The 14,871-nt window shown below is 44.2% G+C and overlaps 1 protein-coding gene across 7 annotated transcripts in view; it reads right to left on the bottom strand.

The window, feature by feature from the left end:
• ITSN2 (intersectin 2) overlaps window positions 1-14,871 on the bottom strand; it is an 81,781-nt gene that overhangs the window by 2,014 nt on the left and 64,896 nt on the right. For 6 of the 7 annotated variants that reach the window (XM_032104026.1, XM_032104024.1, XM_032104027.1 and 3 more), the window contains 10 exons: window positions 6,596-6,717; window positions 5,632-5,738; window positions 4,810-4,993; window positions 4,131-4,229; window positions 3,804-3,971; window positions 2,750-2,962; window positions 1,924-2,045; window positions 1,295-1,377; window positions 1,051-1,134; window positions 584-757 (listed from right to left, as the gene is read on the bottom strand). In XM_032104026.1, the coding sequence (XP_031959917.1) occupies window positions 584-757; window positions 1,051-1,134; window positions 1,295-1,377; window positions 1,924-2,045; window positions 2,750-2,962; window positions 3,804-3,971; window positions 4,131-4,229; window positions 4,810-4,993; window positions 5,632-5,738; window positions 6,596-6,717 (1,356 nt within the window). Of the gene's footprint in view, window positions 1-583; window positions 758-1,050; window positions 1,135-1,294; window positions 1,378-1,923; window positions 2,046-2,749; window positions 2,963-3,803; window positions 3,972-4,130; window positions 4,230-4,809; window positions 4,994-5,631; window positions 5,739-6,595; window positions 6,718-11,116; window positions 14,757-14,871 lie in introns of those variants that run through there. The other variant, XM_032104030.1, reaches the window with a different exon arrangement.

The following is a 14,871-nucleotide window of genomic DNA, read 5'->3' as shown; positions in this document are numbered from 1 at the left end:
CATTAAAAGGTTCCATGGACCAAAAACAAGACTCAGCTGTCCAGCTGGAAGAAGCAGCCAGTCATACTCATGTTAACTCACAGGAGAAAAGCCTGAGCTATAGTTACACACATGGCATCTCAGGTCAAGGCAGTTCCCTGCAAATTTGCAATAATTGACTGTGTGTCAGAGCCCTGAAAAAGCACTTAACCTTTTAGAGAATATGAGAAGCAACTGACTGCCAAAAACGTGCTCAGTTTCCAAGCAACAAGAAAGCCAGTCAAGCTGTTGCTGTGCAAATATAACCCAGGACCTTATTTTTGAGCACCTATTGTGAGTAGAACTTCTGCTTTCAACTTGTCTGTCTCCTCAGTCTGACAAGAAAGTAATTCTGTGTCTGATGCAAAAGCCAGACTGGGATCAAATCTGACTGCCTGGAGTTACTGGCTCTGGAAGGCTACTGAACCTCCTGAGTACTAAGGCATTGTTTTTACCCAACATTTCTCAGGCAGCAGTCAGACCTCCAGGTTCTTGAAACTGCTGCTGAGGAACTGGCTACCCCAGCTCACAAAAACCCATTCTTTTCCTAAATATTCACACTTACCATCAGGTGAGAACTGATCCCTGTCAAACATGGTGATACACAGGACATCCTGATAAAGATCCTTGATGAAGAACTGGCAGTTGAAGTTCCACTTGGGGTTTAGGGTGTCCTGCAGGGTCCTGGTAGTGTAGCTTTGCGAGCCCATGCTGATCTCACAGTACGGGTTGCTCTTCCCTAAACACAGAACAGGGAGTGAAACCCCACTGCAGTGCAGAAACATCCCCTCCATCTGGAGCCTGCTTGGATACATATCAGTGCTGCTGCCAGAAGATGGGGATCAGGCAATCCCTATATCCCAGAGCAGCACAGAGCTGGTTCTTCACTCAGTCCTCTGAAGCTAAAGAATGCTTATTTCTTAAAGAAATTGTAGACAAACCACAGTGTTTTCCAAATGACCAACTCCTCTCAGCAAGCCTTTCCAAATGTTACAGGAATAAAAGTGATCTGAGACTGTTTCCCTCGCTTACCATTGGGCTTACAGGCCTTTAGTTCTGTTGCTTCAATCACGTGCACCATCAAGCGTCCTATTCCTGAGGTTTTCTGTGAACGAGCTGAGAACAAAGAGGTCAGAAATAAATGGATTGGTTGGGACTCTAAGAACTGGCAATAGATCTGAAGAGGGAGATCCTACACAGACACTGGCATTCCCCAGGAAATGCCCTGCCCCTGTACCCAGGTGGATGAGAGGAAAATACAGAACTCGGTGGGTACCTTGATAAGCCTTTTCACGTTTCTTCTTCTCTGTTTCAATGTATTGCTCTGACGCTGCTTTGATTTTCTGGACCCAGGCAGTCCTGTAAAGAGCAATCCCTACAGTCAGGGTCATCCCACAGGCAGCAAAGTCTTCAGTATCAGTGACTCTACCCCACTCTCTTCTGCCATTCTCCCCTCCCTAGGTTTCAGAGGCACCACAAATCAAGTCAGTTCATGGACTAAAGCGATGGAGTTTTTGGATTCAACCTTATGCCACATTCCAAATCAGCCTAAATAAATGGACATGGAGCTGCTGTTTTATTAAAGACTGCTGGGTCACATTAAAGACTGCCCAGGACTGGGGAAGAGTCTATGGGATGTTGGATTTTGCAGCCCTAAACTATTCTTCTATACAACTGTAACATCAAGGAGAAGCAGATGTGTCTGGATTCCGCTGCAAGAGCTGCCACATAAGCAGAACAAAAACAGAGAAAACTTCTCATTCAAATGAGAGTCGAGTGAGTTTATTTCCTGACCAAGAGCCAGCTCTGTTCCTGAGCTCAGAGCCCCTGTGTCTGCTCACTGGAAACACAGCCTGCAGCATCAATCAACAAGTTTAAACTCAGATTTGCATTTTCACTACTCACCGCTCATTAATGTTGTCAGTTTTAAGTGTGTAAACTCTGTCGATGTGTGATATGTGGAAAACTGGCTCATCACTTGAAGGGTCTGTGGGCAGCTTCACAAGGACTTCATTAAGGAAAACAGGCTGAAAGAAAAGCAAACGTCACTGTGGCAGAAACTCTACAAGGATGTTTAAATGCACTGGTTTGTGGTAGGGAAAATGAAAGTAGGACACAGGACAAACAATGAGATCACTGTGTAAAGGATGCAAGAAAGGGCTGAGAGAAAAACTACTCTGTCGATTCACCCCATTCTGTTTTCCTAGGCAAAGAGCTTTGTGAAAGGGGCAGGACTGTGTAAGCAGAGCTGCAGTGTGGAGCTTGGAAATCCCAGGAATCTCTCAGGTTGTCTGTGGGAAAGCAGCCCTGATACTTAAAGTTACATCTCCAGTTTCAAAATCTTGAGAACACACACTGTCTGGGCACAGAGACTAAAATTTTGCATGTTCTACTGTTTCCTGAAGGACAGGAATTTTCTTGTGGATGCAGGAACCTGTGCAAACTGAAGTCAAGGCTCCTGGTTCTGAACATCCCACTCAGCTGTTCAGGCATGATGCTACTTCTGCCCTTTCCCCCCAAAGTGGATGGAAGTGTTTGTTAAACCAAAACACAGAAGTCTGTCCTTTTCCAGGCACTAAGCCAATGGTATTCATTCAAGTTGTCTGCCAGAACATGCCCATGTGACACCAAAAGGGGCCACACAGCTAATCCCAGTGGGAGAGCAGCATTCCTAATCAGAAGCCAGGACCCACTGTACCAACATGACCATGGAGCACCTTGACTCACTCACCATTTTGTACATTTTGAACTGGGAGTTGGATTTGGGGCTGAACAGTTTATCAGATCCGGAAGACACAAACTGTTTAACCATGTAGGTGAGCAGGAGGAAGTCGTTGAAAAGGAATCCATACAGCTCCTTACTGCTCTTGGCCTTGTACAGCTTCCCACTGTGCAGGAGCTTCCGTGGTCCCAAGCAGTTTGTGAGGGAGTTGAACACAGGTTGCTGGGAAGAGACAAAACCCATTAGCAGCAGCAAGTCTGTGCAGACATCAGCTCCTGCTCCTCTTCACTGTGGAGACTGATCAAGCTGCTCAAAATGCTCTTCTCTTGTTTAATGAATGCCATTATAAATGAAGAGAAGGGAACTGTTATGTAATCAGCCATGGCAACAGCACAACTCCCACCTCAGAGCAGGTTTAAGCTTTACCAAAAACACAGAGGGATGACCAGATGAAGGCATTTACTGCATGGCCACTTCTGTGTAGTCCAGAAGCTGTGTTTAAGAAGAGGCTGCACAGGCTGCAGGCAGGTCACCTCTTACAGATGATTAGGTGATGGAACCAGGACAGACCATGCCCTGTCAAGCCCTGGTTCCTTATGCAGACAGTGGAGAACTGTCACACACACCTCAGTCTGAAGGCTGTCCTGAAAGGTACAGGAGCCTGAACACCGCATATCCTGGAGGATCTAGCACTGATGTTCCTGCTTGAAGAAAACCCTGGGAAACACACACTAAGTGAAATCCTCCACAGGAACACCTGACTTAGCCCAGTGGCAGCATGATCAGGAGTTCAGAGAGAAGAGTTATTTCTGTCCATTTAATAGTCTAAATGGTATCAGGTTTTATGCTGATAAATCAAGATTTCTCTGCCACTAAAATCATGCAAAAACAGTGGTTCATCATGTTATGGCTGTGAGTAGAATTCAAGAAAAGATTCCCTGCCTAGAGTTCAGCAGTGGATCACATTCCAATAAGGGATGTGAGCAAGGACCCCCATTCCCTCCCCAGCCTTTCTGAAATGACACTGAAAAGCCCCAGCCCTGCAGAGCATCAGTGCAGGTACCTCAGCAAGGCCTTCACACTGGACATGGGCCTGGATCCATTCCAGCCTGTCCGAGTTCTCCTTCTCACGCACGCCCTCGTTCACCTGGGAGCACAACTCCTCCGCACGCTCCAAGGCGAGCCGGAGGTTACTGTGATCTGGGTGGTTCTCTGGAGTGTTCTCTAGAATCTGGTGGGGATCAAAGAGGGGAGAAAACAAGATAAAGCAGAGGTAAGCACAAGTGCTTGTCGGAAAAATCCTCATGAAGGGACAAGCCTTTATCTTGGCTTTTGCTATGGAGATCAAACTCAAAGCATTCAGCTACAAAACCTCCCTTGGGGTACTCACACTCTTTATGAGCAGAGGGTAGCGCGTTATCCTTTGCATGGGTTTCAGGAGGAAGCTGGAGAGGGGCATTCCTTTGCAGCGAGGGTCCAGGGCAAGTTTCTGTGGTGCAACCCAGAGATTTAACAGAGACATTGCATTAATCATCAGAAAACAGTTGCATCACTGACACTGAATACTGAAAATTCTGTCATCAGATTCATTTTTCCAGGCATTCGAAGAGATCCTGGATTTTTTCAGTAAGCAAACACTACTTGTATCCAGAAAAAGCAGGAAAGCTGGCAGTGTCATTGCACCCAGACGCTTCGCCAGCATAAATCACAGGGTCATTGTTCATGCAGAATCCTTACATTCAAAACTGTTCCAGATTTTATTTTGACATCACAAGCTCCACTCAGGTTGAAAAAGAACAGAGCAATGAAAGAAACAAATGCCTGATGTCAACTGTTCTGGCAATTCTCCTTTTATGGCCTAAGTAAATTAGCCAGAGAGAAAGACAGTGTTGTAAATAAAGAGCACACACAGTGTTAGCCATGGTCACCATATAAATACACCTTGGAAGCTTCTTAGCTATTTTTGCAGGATTTTATTCTTCTGGATTATTTTGATCTGGTCAATGCTGGTTAGATGGGCTCCTGTCATTGAGGAAAGGAGAAGGCACAAAAGCTACTGAATCCAATACCTTTAAGTAGTCTTTGAAATCAGCATCTTCATCAGTTTTCTGCTGCAACAGGGACGCTCCGTTGAGCTGGCAGCTGCAGAACCGAATGTAGGCCTGCATGTGGGACAGCTCTGCTGCCAGGATGTCCCCGATCATCTGCACCGGCATCTTCTCGCCCCCGGTTTTCTTACGCACCCGCAAGGCTCTGCAGACGAGGAAAGAAATCACCATCCAACTTTGCTGCCAAGTCTGTGAGGCCTAAACCACAACCCGTACAGACCCGCCTCTGAAAGAACACAGACCTGGGAGGTGAATTTCCTTACATAGCACAGGAGGTGCTTCCAGGAGGTGCCGGGGTCCTGCCTGAACCCCCAGGAAGTCACTGACACAACATCCTGAGCTGAACAATCTGCCTGGTGGGGCCTGGGGGACTGGGACTCTCCTTTGAGGTTTCTGGGAGAGTCAGCATCAATCTCTATATTCAATCAGCATCCCATTCAGTAACTTATTAGCCACTTTATCTTTCTAAAGATTATTTTTAGAGAATAAAAGGTTGTTTTGCAGAAAACTGGGAAGAAAACCTCCCATGCACATGCTTTTGTGTAGGCTCTATTTCTAAGGTATTACAGCAAATGTGCATCTGTTCTTGCTGTTTATTTCTCCTTCTCTCTTAATACAACTCCTTTTGAAGCAGTCTGACTGCATTTAGCTGTTCTGAATGCAAGCATGCACAGGAAATTATCAGCAAGGACAGAACATTGACTGCAAACCCAGAAAACTTCCTGGGGAAAGGAACGACAGAATAATGAAAAGGAAAATGTAAGACTGCAGGTAAGTACTCACTTCAGTAACTTCGTATTTGACATGATGAGTTCCTTCCAGTTAACAAAGATCAGCCCCATTTCTACTTCTGTGAGACAGCCTGAATCAGCCACTGGTTTTTGGAAAACCTGCAGCCAAAAAATGAGCAATTCTTCAGAGAACAGAAGTAGTTCAGTCTCTTGTTTAGCCCAGCAGTGACTTTTTTTGAATGCACAGTAATTTCTCAGCAGTTAAAAGCAATTCCTTACTAGCACTTGTGACAGCTGTTTCCCCTGAGCGTGTGACCCCATTCTGACACCGGCATCAGCACTTGCAAAGCGAGGACAAGCACTGGGACCTGCAGGCTGAGAGCTCAGCAGAAGAACGTTCCCGTGATTTCAGACTCAATCACTACACAAACTACACTCAGGCACTGCTCCTCTCCCCTGATCCAGAGCACTCAGGGTCACCTGTGTGCAGAACCACAGCTCCTCTCAGGGGCCCTCAGCACCTCATCTCTGGGGAGCAGAGCACCTGTGTGACTTGACTACTTAACATCTGCCACACTTCACCACACCATTGTTTTATACAAAGAGGTCACGTTAGATGCCCAAGAGCACTTAATGCTGGCCTGTCCCTGCCCTGCGGAGGGAGATGATCTTGTGTCCGGAAATAAACTGGGGAGAAGGCACATGATAAGCTCTTACGGTGTGTCTACAGCTCTATGCAGCTCTGCTCGACACCTGGCCCCAGCCCATCATGTTTTTACTGAGCCCAAACACCTACAAACAGGATTTGGAAAACAGGAAGGTCCTTGTAAGCTGATGGGTTTCACAAAGTGGTGCTTTTGCCTGGAGAGCAACCACATAACATTCACTGGAGAGGGAGGTACCCACACACCTTTCTTCCTCCATCATCTCACGCTTTGTAAGAATCCTTTTATTGTTATTTTTCAGGACAGAGGTGTTCTTTTTCCAAATGCATTTTCACATCCAAGATGTCTCACCTCTACAACGAGCTGCAGATCATCCATGTACCTTTCTTCTGTCTGAATGAGCTCGTGAATGTAGCCCTGCCTTTTCCTTTCCATGGGCTGCATGGTGTCAAGGCTCTGGAGATCAGCACACCCTGCAGGAAGTAAGGTCAGGAGTTTAGATCCCACTCAAGGCATCAAACCTGACAAATTAACAAAATTGCACCAGCACTCAGCAGTCTATGGCTCAGACTACAAAGACACTGGAAAACCCTCTCTGCAGCAGCAGCAGATTTCAAAATCAAGCGATGCAGCAATCGACTCCCTCCCTTCTTTGTGTCACTTTTCAGTTTGCACCTTTTTATTTCTTGGAACACCCTTTGTATTGTGATGCAGAGTAAGAGTTCCTGACTTCTTGCCACTCCATTTGTCTCATGACTTTTCTCATCTCTTCTGCTACACTGATTTGAAACTGATTTTCTCTTACCTTGTGCAATGTCTTTTTTGACTTGATGATCTTAAAGGTCTTTTCCAACCTTAACGATTCTATGATTCTAAGTTGTCTTTTGTGAGATGAAGTTATTGAAAATGTGGCTGGTCCTGATTTAGGACATTACACCTTTAATTCCCCACCCCATTTCTGAGGTTCTCTGCCTTAGTTATTAATTTATGATACAAACCACCACCAACAATTTGTAAAGCTGTAACACATAACATTGTAGTTGTGTAACTTCACAGCTGCACAACTTTTTTTTTCAAAATAAGCTGGAAATGTATTGAATTATTTTTATGCATCAAGGATTAAGAATCCAAATCATGCACAGGAACACACCGACAGTCAATGACACAAACCCCAAGTTTCTGTCAGAACATGCAGACCCTGCAGCTTCACATGGCTCTGTCTCTACTGCATGTTAGTTAACAAGACAACAGTGTACAAACTTTAGTAACTGAACCAAAAGTGGTGAATGTGTTTAGCTGGGTAAAGGAGAGCACAGAAAATCAATCTGATCCCTCTGTCAGCCGTCACACAGCAGAGTATTGCAAAGCATCCAGGTGAGGGAAAAGGGAAAAAAAGGAACAATTACAGAGCGTTTGAGAACATCCATCTATCGCTGGGCTGATGGCACCGGATTGCAGTACCAGGTGAACTGTGGGTTTTGCAGGATAGCAGAGAGGACATCGCAGGGACTCACTGAGATCCGGCAGCTCTAGAGGAACAATACTTTATGAAGGTTTACAGGAGTTGTGAAAGGCAGAATGACCTACAGCAGGAAGAGCCGCGTCTCCCTTGTCACCCTGACACTCCTGGCACACAAGGATGTGACTGTTCACTGCCAAGGTATAGATCTGCTCATAGGAAAGCGACTTAGTAATAAATTTGAGGGGAAAACAACCAAGAAACACTTAAATATTAGGCTGAACTTGATGTGACAGTGGCCTAATGGGAACCTCACAGGCTCCTGAGCTTCCTGCTGCACGGGCATCAAGGTGCTCTGAAAGAGCAACTGTCAGCAAAAGAGAAACTTGCCAAGTGAAATTTCAGGACACTATACCAAGTATTCTAACAAGGAAACCCTTTGAACAACACAAAGAAGTAAAACAGCAAGACAACAGCTAGATTGAAAATCAGGACTTTTCACTTCTGTTTTGCACCCTAAGGAGGATCACGGATCTTAAGCTTTCTGACAAGATTTGAAAAAACACCACTTTTTAAGAAGAGATGAGGGATTGCAGTTCTTTTGATCACACAGAATGCTCCGTCTGGCCTTAGTTATCCCCAAAGCTACAACCAGGCCAAAATTAGATGAGAAAAAGGCGTAAAGTTACAGATAAAAATGTTTCTTGCAAATTTTGTCGTCTTAGTCCGTTGAGACAGTCTGTGGCCAATTCTACTACTACTGGTGTGCTACTTCTGGATTCTTGTCACTCTTCAGTCTGTACAAGACTGAGTTTAAGCCTACCTGGTTACTAAGACATGAAATTTTAGGTTAATCGAGGGCTTGCACAGTAACCAGATGTTAATTGTCCAGATCTGGAAGTCTCAGCTTTGACCAGTGGCTCCCTTTCCTATTGCAAGGTACACTCCTGTGACAGAAGCAGGGATGGGCAGAAGCTTGTGTCCCAGCTGCTGGAACAACCTGCATGCTGGGCTTTGAGTCTGTCTGATGCTGACCACTGAGAGTTGGGGCAAAGCCTGAGAGAGAAATGGGCATTATTTATGCATTAAAATAGATTTGGTTTATAAATTCACTATCAGATGCAAAAAATGCAGTTATGTTAACTGGCTCCTGTGCTAACTTTTTATTTTGACTGTCAGCTTCTGGGATGAAGGGACAAGTGCTATTTTGTATTTAGTATTTTATATAATTTTATTTAAACACTAGTGTTTACTAGTGAAAACACTCCCAATTTTGATAGGTCTGATGATACTGGCATAAAAACACATTATGCAATCCCCACATTTGATTTTAGAGTGTGAATTCAGGCATTTGAGTCTGAAGGGAAGAAAACTGAAAAGAGAATAAACCAGCCTAACAAGTGCATTTGCCAGTGTTTTTCCTAAGTGGCCTTAGCCACCCATGGGCTCACTGGTACAGAAAGGATGGACCTACATCTCTACCCCTTCTCCTCCCATGCTGCTCTTCCCTCCTTTCCCTGCATCAATTCTGGCACTTATCTGACTCCCTGCTCACATGTTGGCAACAAACAAATCCCAAGGGGGGGAAAAACCCAGCAGTTTTCTGCTGGTTTAACAGCCAGGAACGTGCATGGAAGCAGTAAAACTGCCTTGTTTGGCAGCAGAAGGTTCTTGGCTTGACTTCCCTCTGGTGAAGCTTCATCCCAAGCTCCCCAGGCAGCTCAGGAGAGCAGTGGTATTTCTGGGAGTGTCTGCAGCAGGGAATTGCAGCTACTCACCTGCTCTGCTGACCAAGAGGGATACCTGACCTCTGGAAGGGAAGCCAGCCTGCCTCTCCCACCAAGAGCAGGCAGTGTCAGGCTTTCAGCCAGCCTGGGGCACAGCCTGCCCATCTCCCTCTCCAGAAGATTCACCAGATCGAGCAGGGGGTGTCTGGAACCTTGGAAACTCAGGGCACAGCAACAGAGAGATGCCTACACTGACTGTGGTGCCCTTTGGGCTAAATCCTGCTCTCTGAGCTGAGGAAGCAGCTGCCTCACCAGGCCAGGGTAAAACAACCTAGAGAGTTTATAAACAGGAAATCCCAGTCTCTAAAGTTGTATTTAAAATCACATTTTCTAAATATACCTGAACAATGAATATTTTTTCCTACTAACGTTAACTACCCCTGCATGGAAAACTACTGAGTTCCACAGTCAAAAGATGTTCTCCTCTGCAGGAGATTCAAATCCCTGAAAAACATGGGGGCTGGGGGAGAAAACCCTTCCAATTACTGATATATTTTGGAAATAAGCACGTTCAAGGGGAAGAGGGGCAGTTTCTGAAGAAAGGAAATCCTCCAATGAAAGACAGATGAATAACACCTATCACTATTTCCCCAAAGACTTTCCCACTCAATGGACAGGGGAAAAACACCCATTAAAAGTGACAGCTCTGAAAAGACATCTTAACCCTCCAACAGGAGCTCAGGCACTTGTCCAGAAGGATCTAGCTACACCAGAGGCACCAACTGCTTTGGGTCACCAATGAAGACTATTTAGGGGTAGAAAGGAGGTTTAGATTAGATATTAGGGCAAATTTCTTCATAGAAAGGGTTATAAAGCATTGGAACAGGCTGTCCAGGGAAGGGATGGAGTCACCATCCCTGGAAGCGTTCAAAAAACATATGGATATGGGACTTTAGGATGTGGCTTAGTGGTGCTGGGTTAATGACTGGACTTGATGATCTTAGAGGTCTTTTCCAACCTTAATGATCCTGTGATTCTATATAAACTGCTTTTTAAAAGGAAATATCTTGGTTTGTTTAGGGTTGGGGGGTGGTTGTTTGGGTTTTCTTGGAGGGAGTTGTTTGTTTTAATTGTTTGTTTGACTCTGAAGCCAGCTGACATGGCTGGGGACAGCAGGTAGGGGTTGGGGTTTTTCTCCTGCCTTTATTTTGCCATGCTGCACAGAAAGGCTGCATCCCCCCTTAAGGGCTGTGGGCTGGCATTAGAACAGTCCCTTCAGTACAGCCAGAGAGCAGCTGATGGCATCAGGGACACCACCACAGCCAGGTACAAGCTCTGCTGGCACACACAAGGCCAATGCACTTGGGACACACTCCTGTCATTCCTGGAGCCGTCAGCAGCCTCTGAAACCCACAAAAGGAACTAATCCAAGAAAGCTGCTACTGTGGAGATGGCAGTTTCCATCAGGCCCTGGGAGAAATAATAAACACTTTTATCCAGTCTCCCCTAATCAGTAAACACAGGATACTCTGCTACAACAGAGGAAATTTATGAAACAGTTTTCAAGAGTTAAAAAGCAAAATCAAGTCACTCCATTGCAGGTAACACAATGCTCATTCCAAGCTATTCAGCTGGGAAAAAAATCCTCCCCAGATGGACAAAAAAAACCACAACAGACAAACTAGATCCTTTTATGTGTCCCTTTAATAAAATACATTTGCATAGTTATCTTACAACTTTGTTCAAAACCAAAGGTGAACAATTGCCTCATGCTAAGCACAGCCTGCATTCGCGTGTCTCAACACCCATCCCCACACGTGGACACTCAAGCTTGGGAAGGACAACAAAGGGTTTTAAGGCAGCACACACCAGCACGCAGCAGTTTTATTGGTTCATTACAGTGAAGTAGCACGACCCTGCAGCAGCTCCCACTGCTGCTGCAGGCCAAGGATTGTCGGCATTCCTACAAGCAGACTTATTTACAGGTGTTTCCAACCTGGCCCAAGAGAATCACACAGGGACATGGTCTGACAGAGCCTCGAGATGGCAGAAATGTTCAGTGACCAGAGGGAGACGTTTCAGTTACTTGTGTGTAACTTTCTGAAAGAGCTTTGTGCCTTCTGCTCTCCTGACTGCACCATTAACCACGTGGAGAAAGCGCTTTGCATGCTCCCAGCCCTCACCACCACGGACTCCTCACACATCCAGCCCTGCCACTGGTTCCAGTGGTGGCACAAGAACTTCCTAGGTGGATCTAGCTCTGGATCAGAAACTAAGCTTGTGACAAACTAGGCTGTTGTAGGTTGTTAGTCCATTATGCAAACCAGTTACAGAAATAGAAAGTGTTTTGGTACCTGTTCTTGTGCATTTACAGCACTGCTTGGTTCTCACCCCGAATGACACCAGGGCCCCTGTTCTCTGCTGGCCCACAGGAAACAACATTTAGCAAGTACCACACTGAAAGCAACAGCAAACAGCATGTTTTGCTTTCCATGTTGGCTTCAGTTTTACTTTTTAACCTTGTATGGTTCTGAACAACATTTAGACTCTCAGCTCTTGCCTGGGAACCACGGGTTCAGCAAAGAACTCTATTTTCCACCTTGCCCTTAGTTCCACAGCCAACCTTTTCCACCCAAATAAGGGTGGATTCTACTTGACTGGCTGGGATGACCAGCTGAACTCAGCTCTATGGCTTTTATCAACAAAGGGGTGGATTGCACACAACCAGAGAAAAAGTAGCATTTTTAAAAGTAAAAATCTGGTTTTAACCCAGGTTCCAATAGCCACACTGCTTCACTGATACAGAATATTATTTTAAAATAATCTTGCTGTAAATACATCCTTGGCATACTCTTTCCTTCAGATAATCTGACGTGTATCCCACTCCTTCTTCGCCACTGTGCAGGAGAGCAGAACTCTCAGGCAACTGTGCTGGAACTGTGCTAGGCAGACTTTTGCAGTAGAGATAAATACTGAAGGCAGGGACTAAGTCTCTCTCAATCAGCATTATTAAGGTGTGTTTTTATTATTATTATATTTATTATTACACTTAAAGAGAATTTAGAGTATATTCAGGTAATACTGAAACACGAAAAGGTAGCTGTGAAAGCACAAAATGCTTCACTTCAATACTCTTCAGGTCAGACTTAGAGGCAGCTTTTTCAATAATTATCAATGCTCATACGTACACAGCCAGCACAGGGCTACCTGTGTGAAACTTTGCCAACAGTACCATAATCTCCAAATGTATCAGTAAAAAAAAAAAAAAAAATCAGTAGAATGCCAGTTGGTTTTGGAAAATTCCCCATAATTATGTCCTCAAATACCCCAGTGAAGATGTGAAGTTGTTTTTAATTTTTCAAAGACACTTAGTAGTAATCTGACATTCAAGGAAAACTGACTGAACATTGATTGTCAGTGTGGCTCAAATCCCACAGGTTAACACTGCCTTTTTGCCTTTTAGAAATTATGTAATTTAAAAGATCACCTAATTCTTAGACTACAGTAAGTGACTGCTCGATACCACTGGTGCAGCACAACACATTTCAGCTTGTATTAAACAGGCTTTCCAAGACAGATATTCAGAGAAGGCAGTTCTGGGTGAGTAGTGTATTTTAGCAGAAACACTTAAAATGTGGTTTCAGAAGGAAATCAAGTCATCTGGAATACTCAAAGGATTATCTAGCACATTATTTGCCTACAACATGATTTCATTCTATAACAAAATACTGGTTCAGACAAAATACATCCAGAATAAAAATCCATTTGTAGTTTTCTGTAGGCACATTGCGTAGTCTGTATTGCACAGAAGATACATCTCTGAACTAAAGGGCACATATACATTATTTGATCAAGGATATTAAATACATAACATTGGATTTTGGAGAAAGGCTTTTACATCTCTGCAATTGGATTAACCTTTTCCTGATAGTACCTTCACAACATTCATCTATATATATATAGTAACAAGCAGTTTGCTTTGTAAACATTTCTGATTGCATAAGTGACCTTTGCTATTTCATAACCAAGTTCAGGAAACCAACTAAATTAAATACTGTCTACGAGATCTCTCTTGTTGTTACAAGAGCACAGAACTATTTAATCAGAGAAGTAGTCCGGGATCAAATTAATCCTTTTATTTAAAGGGGAATCAAGGTTATAAGTCCCTCCTTTCCTCCAAAAATTATAATAAGACATGGGCAGCCCATACTGCACCGTATCTCCAACAGGCCAGGACTGTGGATGGAGGAGCACAGTTCCATCCTAAACCCAAATGCTCTGCCCTCACTCCAGGTGTCTCTTTAGTGTCTCTCCTGGCAACACCTCTTTAGCGAGGTTACCTTTGCATTAGGCTGCTTCTCTGTTTACCGGGGGAAAAGCAGCAGCTTTCAGACAGTACTTTAAAAGTCACTGCAGACCACAGCCAGAGACAAACAATTCAGTACCATGAACTATTTAATGCAGAGAAGGGGCAGGGGAAGGGCCTGGTCACACAGAGGCTGTGCAAGTACTTACTCCAGCAACTAAGCATGTTTGCCGAAACTGAAAGCAAATATGAATGACCAGAATTTGAAGGAAGGAGGTTGTTTAGGGATAGAATGTATTGAGCCAAAACAACCTGAATTCCTGCCATAGTAGTACTGTGAAGGAAGATAAAAAATTAAAATATCCTCCACTCTATGCTTAATAGTTCTTTCCCCCATTAAAAAGGGTGTTAAGAGGCTGGATGGACTGCACCAGATCTAACCCTTAGATCTTGTAGTACGTTTGTAATCACAGTGACTATCAGCAGCAGACAGGTAGGATTTGTTTCTGGATGAGCCATGAAGGCTGCCAATTTTAAAAGCTCAATATGTAAGAGATTAAATCAAGTCCCTTAGAACAATAATTCATGAACATTTTAATTCTGCAAAATATGTACATTACAACATTAAAAGAACACAAGTGCCCGTTCAAAACAGCTCAGATAAACTGTGCAAATAGTGGGTCTTTGTGTGTCTGCAATCCCACCATGCAAACGATAGCTTGATATGCATGCTAATGACTACGGTTATCAATCCCAAAGGAAATACTAAAGGAAACAAGAATGAACAGCAGTGAAAGCCACACAAAGACCCACTATCCTTTCTGCTTTTACAAATCAACTGAAACTGTAGATTAGAAGAAAACCCACAAAAACCTAATTTCTTGATTGGATCTAACGTTCAAACGAAGCAAAAGGATTGTGTCAGACACGTGAGCAGGGCTGGCCACCCTGCCTCCACGCTAGTCAAACTTGGATAGTGGGTCTCTGAGGTGCTTTCACACTGGAAGACAACATTGGGTCCTAAAAAAAACAAAAAAAAATGAAGGATAAAATGAACATAAATTTGAAGAGTGAAACATATGAATTCTATGGACAAAGACAGAACAACACCACAAAGATCAGAAAGGAATGATGA

Source organism: Corvus moneduloides, chromosome 3 (genome assembly GCF_009650955.1).
Source record: "Corvus moneduloides isolate bCorMon1 chromosome 3, bCorMon1.pri, whole genome shotgun sequence".
NCBI classification, from domain to species: Eukaryota; Metazoa; Chordata; class Aves; order Passeriformes; family Corvidae; genus Corvus; species Corvus moneduloides.
The sequence above is the reverse complement of the archived record's forward strand: the minus strand, read 5'-3'. Positions and strand labels throughout refer to the sequence as shown.